Here is a 25,647-nt window from a genome sequence, read left to right on the forward strand (position 1 = left end):
CACACTAATAGCACAATCACTTGTTCTCACACTGCTCCTTTATTCTTACTTCTCTTCCTACTTTTCTATTATTCCTTTAATCTATTTTTTGGGATTACAAGCTATTTTCTCCAAAATTCCTTAGGAATCTTTCTTAGCTCAGTGGGTAACATTGTCTTAATGCAAGTTCAGAAGTAAATTTTTATATACGTACAGACAAAATGGGGAGAAACTTTATCATAATCCGTAAAGAGCTTCACTGCGGTCCCACTCCCCATCAGTAGAGTAGGTTTGTTTTAAAATATTGATTTTGTGATGATTACACCAGTGTCAACTGCCATTGTTAGTTGCAGCCCAGTTCTTTTGAGGATAACAAGATTCTTTACAATGTGTTAAGTGTAAACAAATTTAAATTTGAAGTAAAACATTATACAGTTCTGAAATTTCTCTGAAGATGAACAGAAGTAGTTCTATAAAGCATCAGTGATGTTCAGTAACTTTAATTGTCATTTGTCTACTATTCTGTAATTCGTTTTTTTTTTTTTAGATCCAGCTCAAATGAAATGCCTCTGAAATTGAGAGAGTTTGTACCTTCGGAGGAATTCCAGAAACACTTTTCCAACACAGATTGTCTTTACAAAACATTGTTGTGCTTTGGATTGAAGACAGATAACAGGCAATTATGGAATGTGTGGGGCTTTGCCTATAACAACCTACAAGGAGAACATGCAGAACATCTTGTTTTAAAAGAATTGCAACAGTATGTCAATGTAAACATTCCTAATCCAGGAGCAAAATTCAAGGTCTCTTTTTACATCTCGTATAGTCCCTGCGACAGTTGCTGCAAAGAAATATCTGAGTTTATTTCTAAGAACGGGAACCATGTTGAGTTGGGTATAAACTGTGCAAAGGTTTACAAATGGAATGATGAAAAGATTCCAGTAGGCCTGAGGAGGCTTACTAAAAATGGAGTCTCTATTAAGATAATGGACAAAACTGATTATGAAGAAGGTTTTTATTTGTTTGTTGACCCGCATGACAGCTTTGCGCCATGGTCTGGCTCAGAACTCATCAGTAAGAAATATACAGAATGGCTTTGTGTTCAGCTTACAGAGGTATGGTATTTCTTCCAATTATGCAAAATTAGTTGTAGGAAAGAAAGAGGGAAGCTTCTTGTAGATCTTACGTGACACATAAATGCACATGCTGGTTCTATTATGTTACAGCTCTAGGGGTAAATAGGTATTTTAATGTAATAAACTGTTGTGGAAGAGATTGAGGCGACCCAGAGCTATGGTGAGCTACAATCTAGTTGGTTCTCAACTGATGAACACGAGAAAATCAAGAAAAACCTGTAGACATGTATTCTATGTGATCATTTGCTCTAACTGTAGATCACGGTAGCATTGTGAAGAGTTCAGTAAAATGGTGAGGAGGTCACACCAACTGCTCGCATGCCATAAAAGGGTTCCAGAAGTTTAAATGAGTCACAAAATTGAGGGCACATAAGTCAATTTGCAATAATTTATCCATCCACATGTTCAACAAAATGATCATAGACGTTATTATCAATTTGTCAAATGTGTGGATGGCCCTGTGCATGTCCCGCAGTTTGTTGACTCATTAAGTAACATCTTTCGAGACATCTTTAGGAGACCTCTTTCAATTGTAATGGGACCGGCAAAATTTGCATGTTATTCCCCAAAAGGCCCTAAGCTACAGTACTTTTACTCTGTGGTGAGATCAATGAGAGCCCGTACGAAAACAATTTTACAATTAGATGTAGAGCATGATAATGTTCTCAAGACATTTTTAAGAAAAAGAAATAGGACAGCTGACTATCTTTGGCTAGTCTTCATAAAAAGAGTGGAAATATTTCCTATTTCAATAATAAAGGACAGCACTGTGGATTGCCACACGTGAATTCTTTTACTTATAAATCTAAATCTCTTTGTGATCACCATAGCTTCTGAGTGCTATCTTTTGCTTGAAATTTTTTTTTTGTATGAACCTTGTCACAATGGACCCACATTTTTGGCATTATTCTAATCATATTAAATTGGATTATTTCATTCACTCGATTGTAGCTCTTGAGCACATGCATGTTTGGGTATCAAGTTGTCATTGGCATTCAATTTACCTTTGCAGGAGCTCATTTGTCTTTTTCTTTCGCAGTTGACTCTCTGCTCTTGGATTTCCCCTTAAACCACTAACTAATTTGTTTTAGGTAACGTAGTCTGAATTAAATTCAGGACTATGTAGACTGAACTAGTGTTATTTGAGTTTATGGTTTAGGGCGAGCTTAACTCTTGAATGCAAAGACTGAGGTGGAGAAGTATAGGAATAATTAAACTAATGGTACTTCTGGTGCAGCCTGTTGTGTAGTTGGCTCTGCCCAAAGCACTGCAATAGATCATAACCCAAGAGCTTGTAATGACCTACAGGAGGATAGAGAAAGAGATGAGGTAAGATGGCCCCTTTGTGTGACCCTGTAACTTTCTCCATTATCAAACCAAGAGCTGACGTGAAGGTTTAGGGAGATGATGCCTTGGCTTCAGCAGTATTCGAGATTACAGGGATGTTTTATACTTAGACTTTTTTCCCCTAAAAGGAGGTCCGTAGCACCCTAACACTGTTCTGGTGTGGCTATTGTTTCCCTTAACTGAGATAAGGTGGCAAAAATATTTTCCCATTCACTGGGTATCTAGGTCTGCCTGTCTGTATGGCAGGGTGCAGGGGATTATCGAGGCTGAAGCTGTCTGGTGTGTCTAAGGATGGACGGCCAGCCATGCACTGGGTCACCTTCCAACACCTTTACGTACCTGCTGATGTAAGGCAGGCTATACGTCCTGGGTGCAGGTTTGGAATACAGGAAGTTAGATGGATCAATTGCTCTCTGAACCTGTGCGTGGTAAGCACATTTGCCTCCATCAAATTGCTTTAAATACTTCATCATGTACCATTGCCAGTGGTAAATCGGGGATATGCAATTTGCACTCTAACTGGTTTGCAAATGGGAATGCAATTTGTGATGTGACCTATGAACAAATAGGTTGTATTGCAAAATTTCTATTTGCAGGGTGTCGCAAAATAACGTCCCCAATTAATCATAATTAGGCAGGTCGTAATTTGCAACCACGTGTGAATAGCTGTCATGGCAGGGATACTTGCTTGCAAGAGACAACATTTGTTTTCTGAAACGGGCAACATTTCAGACTGTGCCCAATAAAGGCACAAAGAATGGTTTAAAAAATGTGTGAAGACAGCAGGGGAGGGCAGACAAATAGGCAGAATGTATACTAACTAAAGTTGCAAAAAGAGTAGTAAAACTGTCATAAAAAGACTAAGGGGCATATTATCAAGGGGTGGCAATACAATTTTCGCCGCTTTAGTGTCCGTTTTCCTGCGAAAAGCGGCTATAATTTTATCGCATTATTTACAAGGACAAGCTAGCGCGTGTTTATATTACTTAGCGCCTGTTTATGGCATGCCTCGCATTGTATCGTTAATGAGATGCAAAGGAGGCGTGCCTCACAAAACATCATGGAATAATATCGCTAATGGGGCATCGCGATATTTACAACGAGGCCCAGTCCGGCATAGCGATAATCATATTCGCGCTAACTCGGCCTTAACGCTGCTTTCTAACGTCTGCAAAAATCATGACTTATGTATACATTACATGGGGGGTGGATTATGGTGATACGACCACAGGGTCGTATCAGCAAGGTTATCGCCGTTTTTCATGCAACATCGATGGTTTTTCAGCGATGATGGCCCAATTCCCCCGCTATCGCTGGAATATTTATGGCCATTGCGCTATGCGTTGTTAATACAGCACTGGCATGGCGATAAATTCCAGCGATATGAAAATTCGCGCTAAGCGCGGCCAGTGATAATTATCACTGCTGCTTGATAATATGCCCCTCAATATTTAGTGGCTCAAAGGTCACCTTAATTGCACTTGTCCACTTTATGCTGGAATTAGGAATCTTTGAAAATATCAGATTCAGTTACTGGTGGGGTGATGTATGCTATTAAAAGTTGTGAATTGGTCACATCTTTACTGTATAATTTAGTTACAGCAATCAGCAACACAGTTCTTAGAAAGATATTTGAAAAGTAGCGACCTATGGCTGTTTAGAGGTGTGAATGAGTGTCCATGGGGGAACTTCTTCAGGTGTCAATGAACAGTTGAGATTACTAGCCCAAATTTATCAACCCGACCACTTACCACTGGTGCCCAACACTTTAACCTTACTCTTGGACCCAAAACTGACCACCAAGCACACCTCTTTAGCACACAACTCTCAGGGTAGCAAAGTCAAACAGTTCAAAGTTTACTCAGGGGGGTGGGGTGGAGCTACTGTCTCAGCACACAATAATCATTGGGGCAACAAGTAATAAACCACTTTGCAGACAGAATTTTCTTTGTAGGAAAGAAAGCACTTTAATTTTATCACGGGCAATAAAGAAGAAGGAACAGGTACACAGTGTAGCAGAGGGTGGTTAAGGGAAAACCAATGTGAGCAGAAAGCTCGGTATGTTCTGGATCCGTTTTTTAGGTCTCGCCTGACCCAGCGCATGCGCTGGTCTGGCGAGACTTATTGAAAGGGCTTCAAAAAGTGCTACCAGGCCAGCCTAGACCTACAGTGCATGTGCGCGGGCGCGCGCGCCGCGCTTTACCGCGATTACTTTCACTTTCGCGGCAGCACGGCCGCTTTGATGTTTGATCGCGATGGCGATCACTTTTGCGCCCGCACGCCCGCTTGGCATAGCCAATAGGTCTCGCTTTTGGGACCTTATAAGTATTTAGTTATGCAACTGTTGCATGGCTAAATACTTATAAGGTCCCAAAGGCGAGACCTATTGGCTATGCCAATGCTTGTTTCTGATGCAGTGCCTTGGCCCTTGTCCTGTGTGTTGGGAGCTATACCGGGACAGGAAGGGGATATTGCATAGTGCTCTGGTTGCTCTCAGAAATAGCCAAATCTCTCAGTTAGACCCTACTTGAGAACACTCTCCTCTTCCCCTCAGAAAACAATGCTAGTTACCTTACTTTTTCCAACAGTGAAGTTCATTAAGTGGTTTCACAGGCATTGCCTCTGTTCACCTCTGTTACTGGAGGGAGACCCTTTCTGATGGTGTGCACTCGGCACGGCCCACAAAGCAAATATACTTCATGCGGGCCTCAGCCCTAATGGTGGAGTTTGCCCTTCATATTGTACACCACCTGTAACAAAAGGTAGGTCAAGGCATGACAAGCATAAGACTGATGGAGGTGCACAGGTGGCAGCATAGGTCAGGGTTGCAGAGATCTTGCTTCTTGAGTCTTTCTCGGACACAATATCAACACCCCCCCCTCCCCCTCCCAATCAAGCAGGTGCACACCCGAGGTTGCAGCAGGGACACTCCTTCAGACCTTGTTGGGTTTCCCTCTGCACTCAGAGATTCTAGAAAGTCCAGCCATACTGTCATTCTCAGTTGCCTCTGTGCTTCAGTCCTTCTAGGCGATAAGTCTTACGATTACATTTTTTTCAGGATGAATTTTGGAACACCCTCAGTCATAGGTGTTGATGCAGACTTCAAAAGGGAGACACACCCAGGCTTCTAGATATCGATCACAGCCTCGTAAGAGAAGTCACAACTTGTGTCATTGTGTTGCCGTCTCCTTGCCTGCCCTCGGCTACTTGCAGCCTCTGCTTCTTCTGAGCAGCATCTTCTTCATGCTAGGACACCTCTAGTGTCGTTCCTGAGCAGTCAGTCAGCTATATTCCTCAAAGCAGGGTGCATGCAGCCCTCCTAGCAAGTTCAACAAGTCTTCCCCAGGTTATTGGTGCAGAACCTGGCTTGGAGAATTGCTGGCCAGTAGCCCAACCCTGGAGCTCGGCAAAAGCTCCTGGTCATCACGTGTGTAGGACCTAAGGATTCTGGTCAGGAAATCTTGGTACACTGACGGAAAATGTCTTCCTCATCTTCTTACCCAAGATGCAGAGAGGTCTTGTGTATTCCATCCAGTAGTCCAGCTTTGTGAGCAGTCCTGGGCAGTTCTACACTGTAGGGAATTCCTCACAGGCTGGTCCAGCCATGGTCTTTGTGACAAGTGTGAGCAAGAAGAAAAGGAATAGTTAGGACTCTTCTCTCAGGAACAACTCAAAACAAGAGCGCACCGGCAAACGAGGCTCTCCAGTTTAACTTCCAGTGAACCAGTTGGGGATCGCCTCAACTCAGGGAACAGTGGGCCAGGAAAGGGCTACAAGGTTACCCTCTGTCTCCTGCCTCAGTTCAAAACTCTACTGTCAGACCTTCTGAGAGAGATCCCTGGAACATTCTGGGGAGAAGCCCTGCAATATACATTTGCCATCAGGTCTCTTCCCCCAAGCCTTCATCTTAGGTAGTATATTTAGTATGCCCGATAGAAAATGGAACCCACTGCAGCTGTAGCTTCATGCGCTGTCCCACTCTCCACATACATTTCATAACACGTAGGCAACATACGTACATGCAACATCCACACGTCGGCAGTGTGTGCACATGTAACATCTATTCTTCCTATGAATGGGAAAAGGACCCAAATATAGGGAACAGGCAGAACAGTTTTAAACAAGGAGAGGACAATAGGTTGCACTCCCAAAGCTGGCAACAGGAACCAAGGTCTGACCTGCACAATGATCAATCCTTTGCACCACTGCCTGACCTCTACAGCCGTGGTAGATGACACTAGTCACTCTGCTAAAAGTGGGAGGGGCACTCGGTGTGCCCTCCCGACCACAAAGCCCTGCTTGGGTCTCATTCCACATCCCAGAAAGGCCTTAGTGTACATGCATGGCCGTCATGTGTGCTGATTTGGGGGGTCAGAAAAACTAAAGCATGCTATGGGAACTTCAAGGCAGGGATGGCGCTCTCCAGAGCCATACTACATCCCAATATTCAATTTTAGTGTTTTTTGTAGTTTTGAATTCATTATACTGAAAAACAATATACCCTCTGACCCAAACAAGTACAGAATTCCTTGCCTGAGGTGATAATACATTACATAAAACTAGGCTAATAGAAATCAATAAATGTGTCTAATTTTTCTCCTTTTTCATTAAATAAAAAGAAATTATTTTTTAAATTAAATAAATAAAGTAATTATCTAATTTGCTTATCAATGTTACTCTTTAAGTGTTGCTCCTCCAGTATATCTATCAACATAAGCCCGCTCATGTATTTCAACATCACCACTATTTCCTCTCTTTGGATAACAGGGGCAAAATTACCTGATATCCCAGCAGTCAGTGCAGGCGAGACCTGCATTGCCTAAAGACAGTGCTGTGGAAACATGTTCTGTATGCCTGCTCGTTGTTGTGTCGTCACTGGGTCTCTTACCATTGGACATGTGCTATGGCAGTGACCTCTGCTGAAATTGCTTTCCTCCAGTTTGGAGTTCTTACCCCTGGTGACAACGATGGAAGAGGCCTCTTCAAATGTTTGTACTTCACACCATTAATGATTAGTTTTATGTAGTCGTGTCTGGCTCCGTAGACTAATCATGGTCACAGGTTCAAATCCAGGCTGGTCCACTCAGCCTTTCATCCATCTGAGGACGATAAAATGAGTACCGTTGGGTAACATTAAACATCTGTTATTCAGCGCCAAGCAGTGGTTAATTTGTAAAATAAAAAGTGCCGGGGCTCTCCTCAGGAGGCAGCGCTAACAGGAGAAATGTGCTGGTGCAAACTGTCTCCTGACTAGAGCCCCGGTACTTATTAACCCTTGAGAGTACTTGGCCTAATGGGTAAAGCTGCCGATTTAGGAGCTGGAGAACCCGGTTCGACTCTTGGCATGGCTCAACATCCTGTGAGTCTGGGGAAAATCATGTGCGTTCTAAGTGTGTCCTTAACTGGTGCTAAAAGCCCTGGTGCCGAGGATTATGTGCCGGTGCTGAGCACCGGAAAGCACCGGCTCAAATTAAGCACTGTCGCCAAGAGCCCAATGGGGTAAATGTGAGCTTTACAAATACACATATTATGTTATGTAGTGCTGCATAGTACACTGTAAATACCAATTGCTACTGTTTCTCAGATTTAATGGCTTTCAGTTTACGGACCTCGGAAGGCTGAAATGTCCTTGGCAGGATTCTCACTTGTGATCTGCAGATCACAGCAGCTATTAGCAACAAGCTTTAGCTCGCTAAGCCATCTGTTAGAAAGATTTAGAAGCAGGTGCGTGTTGCCATACAAATGGGATGATTCACTATAGACCGTTATACCAAGGGAGTCACTCTCATATAAACAACGCCTACAGGATTTTACATTTTTTAATATTGACAGTAAGGTATAAGTAGGACTCCAGGTTTCATGGTATTTATTTTTATAACATTTCCATCTGTGTTTATCAATATTTATTTTTTGGCCATCTTATTAGTATTTATCCATATATATTCTGTGAACAAATGAGGTTATAACTTGGATATTTCCGCATTTATTTAACGGATAAACATGCACTCAGTATTTGATGCCTGTCAAGTTTTAGAACATTACACAGCCACAAATAATAATATAACTAACCCACATTAAAAAAGCAAATACACGTTGAGATATGCAGTAATTTAAGCAAATCTCATTGAGCTCTGTACCTCCCCATGCTGTCTATATGTGCAGCTATTGGCCTGAAAGTCATTAACCCTCAGCATGGAGAGTCACTCAAAAGAAGTCAAATCATCTGTATTTTTCCTCTTTTAAAGACATATACAGATAAGGAACATATTGTTTTCTGCCTGTATTTATCTGTAAAAATCAGTAAAAATGGAAAAAGTAGAGCCCTAGTTATAAACCATGAAGATGGAAAGAATTTGCACCAAATGCACAAGAATAAAAAATGTTTCAGGGTCGCGAATAAATAGATCAGGCCTTAACTATTTTAGCATATTGCCACTTATCCAGGCAGAGATAGTCGAAGCTCTTCAGATAGATAGATATGAAGAGATTTTTAGGTCTCGGCTAGACAGCGCATGCGCTGTCTCTTCGAGACATTTTGTTTACAGCTAGTGGGCTACAGTTCAACCATAGGCTTACCATTTGTTAGCTTCAATGTCGCTCTCATATTATTTGCTCCCATTTGTCATGGCAAGCATGCGTCATGCCTCTTCTTATGTTTGGCCCTCCCCTAGAGCATGGGCCAATTACTTGTCTCCATCCTCTGCTCCCGTTGTTAGAGCTACTTTTTTGTTTGTGTCTAAGCAGTCCATATGAGTGCTTGTGATTTAAGTCAACCCTTTCCCCATCCCTGTTGCTTCTTTTCCCTCTCACCCCCTGCCCCTGTCTGTTTCTTCTTTAACAATCGCCCCCTCACACTTGTTCGCCTTTTCCCCTGTCCGTCTCCTTTCTGCTCTCGGCCCCCTCTGCGTTTTCTGCGGCCATGCCCAGCAGGAACAGTGAGGAGCTCCACGTTTAATTTTTTGCAGTTTTCTGTAGTCCAACTCAGCCTGAAGGTGTTGGAGCGCTTTACAAGAGCAACAGTTACATTACACAAGGAAACATTCATTTCAGGTCTCAGCTGCACAGCGCATGTGCTGTCTCTTCACCCCACCCTGTTGGATTCCTTATCCCGCCTCTCCTGCCACACAAAAAAGCGCTATGACGTGGCCAGCGCTGCCTCGTCATAGCACTTTTTTCCAGGACTTTCAGCTGTGCTGGACAGCACAGGGGCTGCTATACACCTTGGTTAAAGACATTTACATTGACAACGCCAGTAATTCTCATATTGCCTAGAGTCTACCTATTGGCTTTGCCAATGTTTGAAACAGAAAAAGGGCAAGACACAGTTTTCTTCTGGGTTGAAGTTCTGAATTCATAAATATAATCAATGAATTGTAAATGTACACTCAGTAAAGAAAAAAACACAGAGAAACGGATGTCAACATCGGAAGCCCAATAATTATCATTTAATAACCAAATAATCTCCCTCAAAAATTGATCTCGTCCCCATGAATAGAATGTTGCATATAATTCGTGATTGATAGATTTCCCCCATTCAACTAAGGATAAACAACTGGGTCTTAGCATTCAGATCCATTTTTACAAAGACTGTAGTTTACATTGCCTATGTCAAGCTTTTGAAAACTATGTCCGCTATAAGGCCTGCTGTTCCTTGAAAACATGTTTTTAAGTCTTTTCCATTTATTTTCGATGGGAGAACTGCATCTTCTCTGCACTTTACTCTTTCCACGTACCTCACGCAACCCTTTTGCAAACTTCCCCCCAGTATTGGTGCTTGCTTTCCTCTTGTGCCCCTCTTTTTTTCTGTCCTGTATCACTCTTTTTACATCTTCCTGATTCTTCCTTCTCTTCCATTTGGAATGCCCCCATTTTCATTTCAGGTTCCCACACTCTTTATTTCATTCCCATACCCTGCAAATTTTACTTTCTGCTCTCCCCTTCTCTCCCTCCCTCTCACCTTCCATTGGGTGTCGCTCACATTAGTGCAGCAGGTGCAGTGGCACTGAACCTGAGGGGTCCACTGCACCCCATGTATGTCTGTCTTTTACTTCCCAGCTGGGAAGAAGGTGGGTCCTGAGTTATAATAGGGCTGCAAGTACCCATCTTATGTCATTTACTCTTTCCCTGAAGTGCTGTGCTTTTATCGTTTGACTATGTTTTCCCAAACCCTTTTACCCTACATCCATCTTCCCCTTCGCCTTTTCCTCCCTAGATTTTGCTCCATCATGCACTTCTCTTTCTCCTCCATTGCTCCTCTTTGCAGATTCATTCAGCTCTAGTCAAAGTAAAAGTTAAACAAGCATTTGCAATGCAATAGGTCTCGCATTTACGCGAGTTTAAGCTATTGGCATTGGAAATGGCAATGCCTTTTATTTATGTTTTAAAAACCAAACCATAAAAAAGGCATTGTCATTTACAATGCCAATAGCTCAAACTTACGTAAATGCGAGGCCTATTGCATTGCAAATGCTTGTTCTCTCTGGAAGCCGTGGAGATAATTATTTTTTGCGCAGGATATGAATGTGCCGCACCGAGAGAAGGGCGGACATTAAACGGGAGGGGCACAGAAACCGTGATGGCGAGAAAGGTTTTGCTGATTAGAGAGAGACGAAGTGAGAGGAGTGAAAGGACACGAGGAAGTGGAAAGATCACGTGAAAATAAAAAGAGGTTTAGAGACGTGCACAGAAGGGAGTTACAAGGAGAAAGAAGAGTTGCAAGAGAAAGCCAAAGAGGAGAGTGAGGGGAGGCAGGTTAGCGAGTTATGGGTGTGATCACAGTGGTGAAGCCAATGCAATCACATGAGAAGGCGAACAGCAAATACATCATCGGCAGGAACAGGAGAGGGTGGATGTGGTGAGCCGATGGCTGGGGCTGCAGTGGTGAAAGCAAGAGAAGGGGCAGCAGAGGTGAGAGCAGGGGGGAGCTACAGTGGGGAGAACAGAGGGGGCTGCAGAGGTGAGAGCAAGGGGAGGGGCTGCAGAGGTGAGGGGAAAGGGCTGCAGAGGTGAAAGTAATGGGAGGGGCTGCAGTCGTGAAAGCACAGTGAGAGGCTGCAGTGGTTAGAGCAAGGGGGCTGCAGTAGTGGGAGCTAGGGGAGGAGGGACTGCAGTGGCTGAGAGCAAGGGGAGGAGCTGCAGTGGTGAGAGTGAGGGGAGGGGCTGCAGTGGTGAAAGTGAGGGGAGGGGCTGCAGTGGTGAGAGTGAGGGGAGGGGCTGCAGTGGTGAGAGTGAGGGGAGGGGCTGCAGTGGTTAGAGCAAGGGGAGGGGCTGCAGTGGTTAGAGCAAGGGGAGGGGCTGCAGTGGAGAGAGCAACAGGGAGGGACTGCAGTGGTGAGAGCATAGTGAGAAGCTGCACTGGTGAGAGCAAGGGGCGGGGCTGTAGTAGTGAGATTAAGTTAATGGTTGCAGTACAAGTGTAAGTAAATATGCAACATAAAACAAGCTGATCGCAACAAAAAGAAGTGGATGCATGTTTGTTTTTGCTGTCAGTTCCCCCGGGGCCCAAGCAGGCATCCACTTCTGTCAGGACAGCTGATCACAGCAAAAAAGACAGAAGTGGATGCCTGCTTGTGCCCAGGGACTGAGTCGGTGCTGAGCGATTGGTGTTTCTGTATTATTTTTTTTGCAGGTCGTGTCGGTTTTCGTCTCGTTTCTTACGCATGTCCAGTAACATTGCGATTTTCTCTCCACATTGCTAGGATGTGTGCTGTTTTGTAATCGTAGTTCTGATTTTCAAGGAGCTCACTTTGTGAAAACCAGTGCACGCACATTCTGCTCAATTTGTTGTATTTAAAAAATTGTATTCTTAAATTAGATGGAAGACTGTTTAAACTTGCGCCATCTTAAAATCCTCTTTATTTCAAATAACTTTTATTTTTATATAGCGCTTGCTACCGCAGATTGTGAAGTTTCTTGCACCTATAAATAACCCTTACGGTTAACTGAAGGATAATCAATTTAGCAACTTTTGTTTGAAGAGCAAGGTTGAATTCGTTCGTCCAGGGATTGATGAATGTAACGTGCAGCTGAGTCTAAACTACTTTGCATGTAAAACAAGCAGGAAGGGGGTGGCAAATGGTGTGCACTTTCACGGCGGCTTTGATGTCCTCAGTGGCCGCACGGCTCACTGAGGACATCAAAGAGGCCGTGAGTGAAAGTGATCACGCAGTGCTTTTCAGGCTGCCAAATGGTGTGCGCGCCCGGCGCACATGCACTGTATTTGGAGGCCTGAAAAGCACTAGTTTGCACTTCCAGATCTCCCTTTAACAAAAGCTCTCGCGAGAGCAGCGCTAAAGCGCTGGCTCAGACGAGACCTAAAAACACAAAATGTAGATCCTGTTTTTTTTTATTATTCTGAAATATCTTTTATATTTAAGAATATTGTTTAATTTCAACGTCCTATTCTTCAAGTAGTGTTAGATATTTTCTTATAGTTTTATTTTATTTTACTTTTAATCAGGCCCAGTATTTATTTATTTTTACGTAGTTTTATATAGCGTAAACTTGACCCGAATCGGGTATCAGAGCGGCGGGTGTGGTTTTAAATAATTCGTTGAAATCTCGTCGATGTAGCATCACCTCAGCAAATTGAAGATTCTGCAGTCTGATTTGAGCAGACTGAGCTCCTCCAACTCAGATTTTTGTTTTTCTGTTAATTCAAGTTAACGAAACATCTTGTGTTTGTATTTTGCCATTAGATTGATTGGTTCATTGTCTCATTAACAAAATGCCGTGATAGTTATGCTATTATGGTGCCTGATACAGTGCTTCATTTGTAAAATATTAAGTGCCAGGGCTCTGACCGGGAGGCCACTGCAGCTTGCACAACCCATCGCCCTTGTCATCGCTGCCAAAACATCTACTAATCATCTTGAATGTAAATACGACTGTTAAGATTATTCCAGGTCCCAAAGCTAAAGGAATGGCTAGGAGGCAGGTAATTAGCAATTTTAATGTATATTGTATTTCTAAACAACCGTTGTTCTGCTCATCTCTAAATTAGATGAGCAGCGCCACCATGTAGTAGACTGTTACTGTTCTATGTATGGTGTTGACAATTAGGTGCCGGAAAGCACCGGCTCAATTTAAGCACTGTCAGTATAGGATAATGGGGTGACCCAGTTACGCGCAGAACCTGGGGATTTGTACAATTAAAGGAACAGTGGTTCCTCCACCTAATCGCTTCAAGGGAGCGTGTAACCTTTTTACAATTTTATTAAAGAGGGACAAAAATTGTAAAAAGGTTTCACGCTTCCTTGAAGCGATTAGGTGGCAGAACCCCAAATTAAGCACTGGCCTGATGTACTTTAAATTGTTTTTCCATGCGTTGTTATCATGGACCACTGGAGGCAAATGCTTCAGTGGCATCTCTGTGAAGGTGGTTTACTCCATAGAAGCAACTGTGTTTTGTGAAAGAACTATGGTTTTGGCCTGAACAGGCATATTTGAGTTAGTGAAGTATAAGTAAAAAATTGCTGTACTCTGTAAGAGGGCTAAATATTCCAGCAAGAAGCGTACATTTTTCAAATAACTCCAACCGCTGAAGCAGAATTTTATTATATAAAACAACAAACACACTGTTCTCAGATGATAAGATATTCAAAGGCAGAAAAATTGACACAAAATTCAAATATCAAACCAACAAGGGAACGCTTAAACAAAATAACAGTTTCAATAATCCTGCTCCAACACAGTTCATAATCAATGCAGCTGATGAATAAATATTCAACGTGTCCTCATACATTAAGTGCAAGGGCTCTCTATACACCTGGGGCCTTATTATGAAAGCACCCCGGGGGCGCAACCGGCATTTGCACCTTCTTTGTGCGCCCCCGGGGCACTTTGGTATTACAAATGGGGCCGCAGACACTTGTGTGTTCCCTTCAGTAATACCGACAGTGCTGGCATATATAAAGCGCCAATGCTATCTTCAGAGGGCATGCCCTCATTTGCATGGGGATGTGGCTGCATGCAAATGAGGGAATCCTTGTGCCTCTGCGCCTGCACCGTGTTATAAATGCAAAAGACACACAACTGATGGACGGAATGCAGAACAAATCAAAACATTCACCCCTAGTCAAGAGATCTGGGTTAAATCCATCATTCTTTTGCTCACCATGCCACCCCAGTTTATACCTGGCCATATGCAAATCAGTCTTGACCCTGTGCCTCATGGGAACAGTCCAGCCCGAACTGCCAAGCCAGGTCGGCCTAACGGCTACGGCGGTCGACCCCTAATATGGGGAACTGGGTTCGAGTCTCCGCAATGACGCTGAACATCCTGTGATCCTGGGCAAATCACTTAATCTCCCGGTGCCCAACAAAGATGAATGTGTCCTCATGTAATGCAACTGGTGCTATGTAAAGTGCTCTGATACCCGATTCAGGTCAAGTTCGCGCTATATAAAACTCTGTAAAAAAAAAAAAGGTCCTCTCTGGACGGGAAACAAGCGTCCTAGGACCGGTTCCAGGGTTTCAACCCTCATCAGCCAGGATAGCTTGATTCCAGTGGCACAGTGAGCCCAGGACCCACGTCTGGGCATACCTGGCACACTTACGGCGAGAAAGCAAAAGAAACACAATTTATGGACGGAATGCAGAACAAATCAAAACATTCTCCCCCAGTCAAGAGATGTAAGTTAAATCCATCATTCTTTTGCTCACCATGCCACTCCAGTTTAGACCTGGCAATATGCAAATCAGTCTTGACCCCGTGCCTCATGGGAACAGTCCATCCCGAACTGCCAAGCCAGGTCCTCCCTGGACTGGAGACAAGCATCCAAGGACCGGTTTCGGGGTTTCACTCCTCATCAGCCAGGATAGCTTGATTCCAGTGGCACAGTGAGCCCAGGACCCACATCTGGGCATACCTGGGGCACTTAGGGCGAGAAAGCAAAAAACACACAATTGATGGACGGAATACAGAACAAATCAAAATATTCACCCCCAGTCAAGAGATCTGGGTTAAATCCATCATTCTTTTGCTCACCATGTCACCCCAGTTTAGACCTGGCCATATGCAAATCAGTCTTGACCCCGTGCCTCATGGGAACAGTCCAGCCCGAACTCCCAAACCAGGTCCTCCCTTTCCCCTGAGGAAAACCATGAAGCCAGGCACATGGATTGCAGTCCTGGATATAATGGGGCTTAGGGATGTTACTGTACTTGCCTGCGGTTCTACCCCATGGAAATGTGGCTATATCGACCACCCTGCTACCCACTGCCCTCCGATGGCCAACAACAGATTATCACAGTTTTTTGCCTCGTTTTGACCTCTATTAGAAAGTTTACATGACCTTGCAGTTTGAACTCTAGAAATGTGACTGTAAGATTCTAGATAATAAACTAACCAGTATAAATGGATACTGGCAATACAGAAGAAGAATCGAGTGCAATGGGGCACAAACCTTTTAGAGCAGTTGGATTGTACCGCAATGGTACAGATAAAACGGCCAGCCACCGGACACCACTTCCGGTCAGGGAAGGGGCTGGGGACAGTGCCAGGCAAGCAGTGAGGAAGGAGGATGTGCCTGCGAGCACACGAGACAAAAGCAAGAATAAAGAAATAGACAACTATACCTGTGTCCTGGTCTTACTTGGGGGCTGAGGATTATGCGACACACGACACACCCTTCATGCCATATTGTGCTTACAACTTTCCTGGCCCAAATTGGAGGTTCCAACAGTGCGGCACGTCCATCTATCAACAAGTGTTGCCCAATGCGGTTTCTCACCCATTTGTGGCAATTCTGTTCAACGTGGGCAAATCCACATCGGCAGCCAGTATACCCGAAATCCCCACATCTCTCACCATATGTCTGGGTTCCTGCTCCACTCTGCTCAGATGTGACAATTAGTTACTTTGTTTGACTTGCCTAGTGACCCCCATATCTTTCCCTACAGTTGGCGTGTTGGGAAAAGTTACTGACATGTTTGTGTAAAAATGCACAATTAAAACTCGCTAAGTTGAAATGCTTCTTTAATAAGAGTCCAGCAACAGCGGTCAGAGTGATGCCAAATATGAATATGGACTGACCAACCAAAATCAGGCATTTCACACATACAACTAGTAGTTTTTTAAAAACATAGGGCCAAATTCACAGAACTAACTTAAGACAAAATCCTAAACTTACTACTTTTGGTATTCACATAAGTTAGGATTTCGTCTTAAGTTTGTCTTAAGACAAACTTAAGACAGACTTACGACAGACTTAAGACAAATTTAAGACAGACTTAAGACAGACTTAAGACAGACTTAAGTTTAGGATTTTGTCTTAAGTTAGTTCTGTGGATCGGCCCCATATAGCTTGCTTGTCTGTTTGACTAATACGCTAAGAAGAAAGGTTTACATAGGATAATGAGACTACCATGTGATGTGAAGCCTACTGAAAATACAATTGCAAAGCAAATACAGCACTTTTTTTTCCTTTCATGTATTACTTATATTCATGGAAATTAACTTTTTTTTAAACTATTTTACCAGGCTTTCTTATGTTCCTTTCTTCTGCTTTTTCTCCTTTTGACCGACCCAATGACACTTAAATTGTGCTCCGCTCCTTGCCCTGTTTTTACCACAACTGTTGATGTGCTCACATCTGGAGCCTTCAACAACTCAACAAAGGTCATTTTCCATAAACTCTCCAGGTAAAGAATCAGGACTCTTGTTACACCTACAGTCCCCTCAGGAAATAAATGGCATGCTTTTGCCCATTAACACGCATGAGCCCCGGCTCCAGCACAACTGATCAGGGCCTACACTTATGCATCTTGACCATTTACCCAGGCCACACCAGCTATAAATGCAGGCAAACTGCCTTGCATAAGACCGTTTTTCCTTTCTTTCGTAGGAAAACAGCTATCAAAAAAAGCATTTTTATTATTTATTCGTGTACATTTATTTATCCATTTCAAGGGAAATTGAGAATATGGCTTTAGGCCCGAGTGTCTAGTTTTGCCCCATCATCAAGCTGCAATACGTATTAAGATGTTTTCCAAGCAAACTCCATTTTAGAATTCTCTGACCTCACCACGCACTGTAATATGTACGCAGCTGACTGTGTGGACACTGCATCCATCGGCTGGGGGAATGACAGCTGAAGTCACAGAGGGCGTTTGTGCTAGAAAGACATTCTTATGCTCTGTTTTCCTCCGTTCCTCTCAGTTGCGGCCTTGTTTCTCGGTATTGGCACAGCGCCTAGCTGCTTCCCTAGGGCTGACATTTGATTAAATACATTTGCGGCTTGGCGACTCTCCTAGCGCCCTGGGAGAAGCCCGAAACACGGGGTCACGGAGCTCCCAGCCGGGCTGAGGGATGCAACATTTTAAAGCTATTCTCAGCGGAGTCATCAGTGCGTTTCTTAAACGGAAAACAGTTAAAGACTCCAAAAATTCCTTGTGAAGTTTTCTCACTGAAGTTAACGACGCCCTTGGGCCTGGTGCTATCATGTCATTGAATCTTATTAACGTTACACGCTCTAACCGTGTTGGTAAATTAGTATCATAAAACACTTTTTACTCTGCACAAAGTCCATCGACTTATCTGGACATCAAAACCAAATAACTGAAGAACAAGGAAATGGACAAGAAAAAAAACGTCATCCCATGCAAAGTGGCGCCAGCTCTGAACGTGAGACTCAAGAGTGGGCATCGCTCAGTTAAGGAAACTGACGTGTATGCCGTGATGACGTACAAGTGCCACGCAAATTCCACCTTCACCAGCTCAGGTGCCTGAGGAAAAGCAGGCCACAGCAGTGCTTAATTTGAGCCGGTGGTTTCCGGCACCGGCGCTTAATTGTTTACACCGACATTTGTGACAGTCTGCCACAAGGTGGCGCTGTCAGGGATGACCACAACAATAGTTTACTATTAATTCAATATACATTAAAAATTACTATTACCTGCCGCTCAAGCCATTCTTATAGCCTTGGGGCCCTGGAGTAATCCTGATTGTCACAGTTGTACTATGATGGTTAGTAGTTCTGTTGTTGCCAGGGTTTTAACTGGAATGAAAAAACTGTGTGGGGGCTCTCAAAGGGGTGTAGCCAATGTAATTAAGGGTGTGGCTTAAAAACACCTAAGCCAAAAATCTGTGCTTTCCATAGTGTGTCACCCGACTTGTATTTTTGCTGTTTCCATCATTGCATCCTGATATATGATACAACAAGTAACATCATACCTACAACAATTCAGGGCTATTGGCTTTGTCAATGGTTGTTAGTTGCATAGGATAAATAAGCAGCAACAAAGGCTTGTATATGAAATTGAAAAAGCTTCCACTTATAGCCCTGGTGGCACCACGACAATGTTGCTGCTCCTGAGTTTCAAAAAGAGAAGGGAAATCCAGGGAGAAAATGACTCTCTTTAAAGGATTTCCCTTCCCCTACAACGCTCACCTGGCATGACGTCAGGCCGTAACTTCTCCACTTGTGAGAAGTGAGCAGTGTGAGCAGCGCACAACGATGCGCCTGCTGTCACTGCAATCCTGAAAAAAATGGACCGCCTGTGCCAGGGCACAAAACAGAGCCCGATAGAGACCCGTTTCGAGGCCCCCTTTAAAAAACTGCCGGTGCTTAACACCGGTGAGACCCGGCCCACTTAAAGCCCTGGTTGTTACTATTATTGGCTGTGTGGAAGGGGCAATGTATGGTTTAAGCTGCAGTGGCCTCCTGACGAAGAGCCCTGGCACTTATTGTTTTACAAATTAAGCACTGGGCCACAGGGAGAACGACTGTTGTTGCCCGAGAAAAGGGCAAACCTGAAAAGGTCAGTCCAGCAACATCTAAGCCCTGCCATTCTTCCTACCACAAGGCAGTGAGGCATGAACAGTTGGACTCCCTCTTACAGTCTAGATGTGACAAAACGGCACTGTATAATTAATACAAATAGACACAAGAAGGCTGAATATATTTGTCTGTCCTTTCTACCTACCCACCCTAGTCTTTTTCCCTCCCCGTGGCTCCACCCAGTCCTAGATGTTACCCCACTCCCCTCCCTGGGTAACGTTTGCCTGGTTTTTCACATCTGTCCTGGCAAATTTAGCACATGTCCTGTTTTTTAGAGAGGGCCTATGGAACGCTCAGGAAAGCTAGATTTAATGTGTTCCTGTACAAAACTTAGTTAGCTGCCCCCAACAGAAAGCAATTTATTTACACAGATTATACTGTGTGCAAAGGTTACCCTTGATTTCCCATTTAGTCATCACTGTCTGGGTTTTCTATGTTGGTCATTCTATGTCCCTCGGTCGATGCTCATTTGTTATCTTGCTTCAAGGCTGGTGAAATATTCTGCTTTTTGTTTTTCAACATTTGTTCATCCTTTCTCTAGAGAGACGTGATGGAGGAATTATCAAATCGTTTGGATTTTTCTATGTGCAGAAGTGCATACCCCTCAACTCATGAACCTCTCGAGGGTGCCATATGACCTGGAGAGGAGTCTCACACCCTTTCACTCGCCAGCCTCCCTTCTTCACCACCTGGGTCACCTTGTTGTTTTTTGCTGCACAGTGCTTAATTTGATCCAGTGGTTAACGGTGTGACTCGCACTGTAGATCTGAGGCTCTGACATGTCAGGCCAGACTGCCAAATGACTGACAGTTTTAGTTTTGGGCCTTATTTAGATCTCGGCAGATCAAATACTCCGCCACAAACATGACTGATATCCCATCCGCCGTATTCCGATCTCTATAGGATATAATGGGATCGTAAAATAGCAGACGGGATACCCGTCAATTTTGTGACAAGTATTCTCCTCCATCTCACAAAAGGAAGAGACAAGGGAATGAGCCTTCTTTGACTCCCCTACCAAAACTACAAACTCACTCAGGAGAGAAGGACTGAAAATAACTAAAAGTTACCCACCGAGGACGGGGAAGGAAATTCGTCCGTTGTCAGACCTTCCAATAGGATAACTCCAAAATTAAATACAAGAGGCAAAAGGAGAAGGAAAAGACATAGCTAATCTTAATACTGCCCTCACACACTTTGCAGTGTCATGCTTCATCATAGGGCCGCATCAAACGTCCAGGCGCAGACCAACACACTGTACGGAGCGCGATTTTTTTATGAAGAAGAGTGGTGAGGGAAGTGAGAGAGGAAAAAAAAAATAATACAGAGGAAAGAGTGTTCCCTCAAAAAGGGAGCAAGAGGTGCAAATATATGTGGTTAAAACTATCTAAGGGGATAACCACAATTTGCCTTTATTCATGTGTGCCCTTGATAGGGTTAAAACTTTAGAATTGGGATATTAAGGGGAGGTAAATGCCCCTATATCCCCACTGCAGGAACCAACATGTTTCGGCCCGTGCTACGTTCCCATCCGGGTCACAATGGCCTTCGTCAGGGTTTGGATCCCTTGTCTTTCTGGTTTTCACCCCCATTCGGGTGTTTACATCAATTAAAAGATGGAAATTCTCTGATTATCCGCTCTCCACTAATTGCAGAGAGGAATCCTTTTTACGAGTTCAAAAGTACTTCTCTGAACCCGGGACCTTTGTGGAAACGTGGTCTTGTAGATCATCGGTCGACTGGCGTGCGAAAACGGACACTGGTGGTTCTTTGGAGTAAGTGTGACTACAAGACCAGGTCTGATAACGGACGAATTCCCTTCCCCATCCTGGGTGGGTAACTTTTTGTTATTTTCAGTCCTTCTCTCCTGAGTGAGTTTGAAGTATTCTCCTCCACCAAGATCTAAATCAGGCTCTTAGTTTATGCAACGTGGAAGCCTGAGAACCGCAGCCAAGGGTCTTGGATCAAAACAGTGGTACTTTCGCAACCTCCCTACGAAATATCTTTAGCAAAGGCCTGTGCGCTTTAAGCACACAGCTTTAAAAATAATTACAAAGGTAAGATAATGTCATATTAGATTTAAAAAAAGTTTTTAAATATTGGGATTCTCCCACCTTAAGACAGTACTGGCTAGACGAGAACACATCCTGAAAGCTCACCTGCCAAGCTGCTACAAAACGTTGAGAGCTGGCGTATGGAAGTACAGACCACACCCCTACAAATGAGTGTGACCTTTTCTCCATTTGGATCATCAGAACTTGCTAAGTTTGATTAAACAGCGTCTCTTGCAAAACATGCTGGACGGGGACAGGGTGGCAGGGGAGATGAAAAATTATGGCATGGGCACCATCTGGGTGGGGAAAGCCGGTATGGAGTTTGGTGTTACCTGGAGGGGCGTAACCCAGGCAAGGAGGAGGCAAGATTGAGGTCCCCCGGGGCACAAGTTGGAGGTGGAAATGGATTTATGGTGACGGAACGCCCTTACCCGAGGCTGAAGGAGGCTTATAGGTGCCACCTTGTGCCCCAGCAATGCAGCTGTTTGCATTTTCAAACACTGTATGTGTGAAACCTGGTGTCAGGGTGATTTAAACCCAGTAGCGGCCAGTATTAGGGCATAGTGGCAGTGCGGGCAGGGGGGGTTAGGTAGATAGACAACAATACAAAAACAAAAAAAGAGAACTTACCTGCTCTGCTGCCCGCCATATCGCCGCTCTTCAGCTCCTCACTGCAGCACAGGCTCCCATCCTCCCCTGCGGCCAATCCTGACACTGCTCTCATGTAAAACGCTCTGATACCTGATATCTTCGGGTATAGATTGCGCTATATAAAACTCTAAAACAAAAAAATTATGATGTCACAAGTGCAACAATGCAGTAGATCGATAGGGCATGTTTGAACATTTAAATAGCGTGCAGAGAAAGTACTTATTCAGAGTTAATTCTAGAATGGAGACTACATTCAAACATGCCCGCGAGACAAGGGTGTGGAAAAGAGTTCTACCCTTCTCGGTCAAGGTTTATCTTGCAAGTTGGTGTTAGGAAAGCGGAATAAACCTTAGATGCATCTCCAATTTCCCCTGTTAAAGAAGGTGCGTGGAAGGATCAAAGCCTTCATGAAGGAGCTGTAGAGGCAAGAGATACAATTACAAATTGTCATCTTTTTCCCATTTTAGCAAAGGAAGACGCCAGAGGAAAGGAATCAGGTCCCAAGGCTAGGCATGTGCTTTACGCGAGGTTGGATTATGGGACATGTCGGAGAGAACATAAGATTCCCCGCAACAGGGGAAGACCTCATACAGGGAGGCGAGCTATTTCGTCAGTACGATCAGCGGCATCCTAACAAATTCAAGTTCATAAATCAGTAATGAAGGTGGCCACAAGAAAGAAGCAGATTCCTAAATAGACTATTCTTGCAATATTTATAAAAAGAGGCCCCTGGCTGAACATTGGAAATCTGGCTGGTCAGAAATGAATCAAGGGAGCCAACTTTTTTCAAACTTGTCAGGCATGCCATCGATGGACACAGCAGATGTATGTATTGCATGAAGATTCAGTAGACAAGAAAATAAATTTGACTTTGCAAACCACATTTGGGGCCTTATGTAGGTGGCCTGGCATTTACCACTTCATAAATACCGAATCATACCGATTCGGTATTCATGAAGTGGTAAATGCTATGTAGGTATTTATGCGGTAAAAATTACCGATTCGTAGAAATTCGGTAATTACCGAATCGGTATTTACCGATTCGGTAATGAGGCATACCTTCCCATTGATGGGAAGGTATGCCTCATTACCGATTCGGTAAATACCGATTCGGTAATGGGGGGAGCACATTAAAGGGTGGCAGGGTGTCACATTGACACCCTGTTGCACCCCTGATACGTCCATGTGTGCACATGTGGCGTACATACATGCCCTAGGGGCATGTATGTCTGCCACATTGCACACCTCACAGTGCACAAAAATGCATTTTCACACATATTCGTCATTTACAGGCCCGGACTGGCAATGCCGGGCACCGGGCAATCCCCCGGTAGGCTGCCAGGGGTGGGGGCCGGTTTTTGGGCCGGGGGCCGGTTTTTGGGCCGGGGGCCGGTTTTGTTGCTCACTGTTTGCTCTGTACTGTCTCTGCTGCGTGACTGCGTCTCCCTCGCTCGGTGCGGAAAAAAGCAAAATTTATGAACACAATTAATGAATTTAGTGCTGACTGTAGGTCAGTGCTGGATAAATAGCGCGGTGCGCTGAAGTCTCCACCGCCGCGTCTGCGCTGCCTGCTCTTAGTCGCAGACTCGCAGTTCACCCACCTTAGGGGGGTGGGGCGGGTGCGGCTGTTGGTGGTGAGTTGACACATGCGCATTGGAGCTCACGCAATAAAAAGTGCGCGTGATCCCCAGGTTCCAGAACGCAGGCTGCAGCAGAGACTGAGACCTTGACGAGTCGACCAGAGGCCCTCTCTCGCCACCCCATAATTTAATTTATTTATAGCCCCCTAGCCCCTGCCTGTCCCAGTGTGTCCCAGTGCCGCCCGCCGCCAAGTGAGTGTTGTTTTTGCATTTTTGCTAATTGCATTTTCAATCAGATAATGCACAGCAGTAGGAGCGCGGGGTCAACGGGTAGGGATCGACCTGGTATTCTCTGATTGTCGTGTTCACCGAGCTCAGGTTTGTGTATGTAAGTTACGTAACAGAGCAACAGGAGAATCCAGATCAGAGTCTGATCTGGATTTTCCTTTTGCTCTGTTACATAACTTACATACACAAACCTGAGCTCGGTGAACACGACATATGGGCAACTGCGTGCATTGTTCCGTCCTATGGTGTGGTGGCACTGTAGTGTCAGGGCAGTGTTCCTGGTGCGGGGGAGTCGCGACTCAAGACCGGGCTGGAGCGGGCCAGAAATTTCAAAAGCAAAAGGGGCCTAAGGAAGTAAGGGGCAAGGGGGCTACTACTAGGCACAGGGAGCGAGGTGGTGGCTGGCCTCAGGCCTGGCACTGCAGCCAGCACGGGTTTAGGATTATCGCCTACTGCCTGACACGCGACGCTGCTCCCTGACACTAAAAGCCGCAGGACTGGGTGACTGTCCAGCGCTGATTGACAGTCTAGTTCACGGTGCGATGTGCGTCCCCTGTCTCATTCCTCTCCTTTCTTTTATGTGCTCCCCTGTGAAATGGATCCAAAAAAAAAAACACTTTTGTTGGAAATGTCGTATTTTTCTGTTATTTTATTTCCAAGGTGCAGCTTCGGGAATAAAAGGTTAAAATATGATAAAATAACTAAATAAAGTAAGACAGAGTGGTAGCAAGCTGGCCAGATTGATTTTATTAACACCCAAACACATTAGCGTCACTTTTACAGAGTTTGCCAGTGAAGCGCTATTTTTGTTTTCTTGTCTTTGTTTTTCCTGGGCTTGCACCTAGTGCACCAATCCTGGAGGTGCTGCAATGTGTGGATTGGAGAAAAGAAATGTGTACTGCGGCTCTGCGTCCAGGGATGTGGTCTTTTTTACCCTACTACTGCTTACATTTTGTAAGGATATAAGCAATGGACGTTAAAATGGGTCCATTCAGGGCCTTGTTGTCATGTCCTCAACTTTTCAGGCAAAAGCACTCACTGATTTCTGAATAGTGAGTGTAAAAGCGCTAAGCTAACCATGTTGTTCCTGCTTACATTTCACATGGTTTGCTAATTTTGCATTCCCTTTGAGTGTTTGCTTTTCCAGGATGTTGTTACTATTTTTTGTAGGCCACATATTGCTCTTGTCTAGTGCGTCATTTAAATTGAGCCACATCCAGGTGTTTATAGCCGGCAACAATTGGGTTGTAATTGAAGGTAGTGTGAGTTTTTCTCAGTGGGGCAGTATGGTTTTCAGTGGGGGAGAGGATGTGGCACTATGGCCAGAGCTGCTGAATTTGGAACTGGTGAACCAGGTTCAGCCTTAATAACCAGTCCATTAGACCACTCTCCTGAGTGAGCACAACCCATGCTAGACCTTAGAAGGCTTCGCAAGACCTTAGAAACTCTGGTGTCTTAGCACCAGCAGGCGGATCCTAGCAGTGGCAAGTGTGGTTTAACCTTCAAGGCTTGTCCACCACAATCCATACTGAAGTTCACCTCCAGTCTTGCGGGCAGGCCTATGAAGCAGCACACCCTAGAACAGTGACTGTCATTGAGGTCACAGGACCCTTGAAGGGCCAGCTCTAGGGCAGTGCAACCGGTGTGACCGCACCGGGTGCTGACTTTGGGTGGAGGCATTATGTTTGCAAGTATATTAAGATTTTAAAAGCGCTTGCTGCCTCCTTCCTGGCCTCCAGCAATTTTCGGCATCAATAAAAATGGCATGATGAATCTGGTGTTGAATGTTCTTCCTAGAGAGAGATCTGCATATTGTTTAGTGGAAGTTTTG

At 44.4% G+C, this 25,647-nt stretch overlaps 1 protein-coding gene across 1 annotated transcript in view; it reads left to right on the top strand.

Annotated features, from left to right (window-relative positions):
• The first annotated feature begins 542 nt into the window (after nucleotides 1–542).
• LOC146802555 (DNA dC->dU-editing enzyme APOBEC-3C-like) overlaps nucleotides 543–25,647 on the top strand; it is a 38,226-nt gene continuing 13,121 nt past the window's right edge. The window contains exon 1 of the mRNA XM_085623770.1: nucleotides 543–1,094. Within this exon, the coding sequence (XP_085479896.1) occupies nucleotides 543–1,094 (552 nt within the window). The remainder of the gene's footprint in view (nucleotides 1,095–25,647) is intronic.

Source organism: Triturus cristatus, chromosome 8, assembly GCF_964204655.1.
Source record: "Triturus cristatus chromosome 8, aTriCri1.1, whole genome shotgun sequence".
Classification (NCBI taxonomy): domain Eukaryota; kingdom Metazoa; phylum Chordata; class Amphibia; order Caudata; family Salamandridae; genus Triturus; species Triturus cristatus.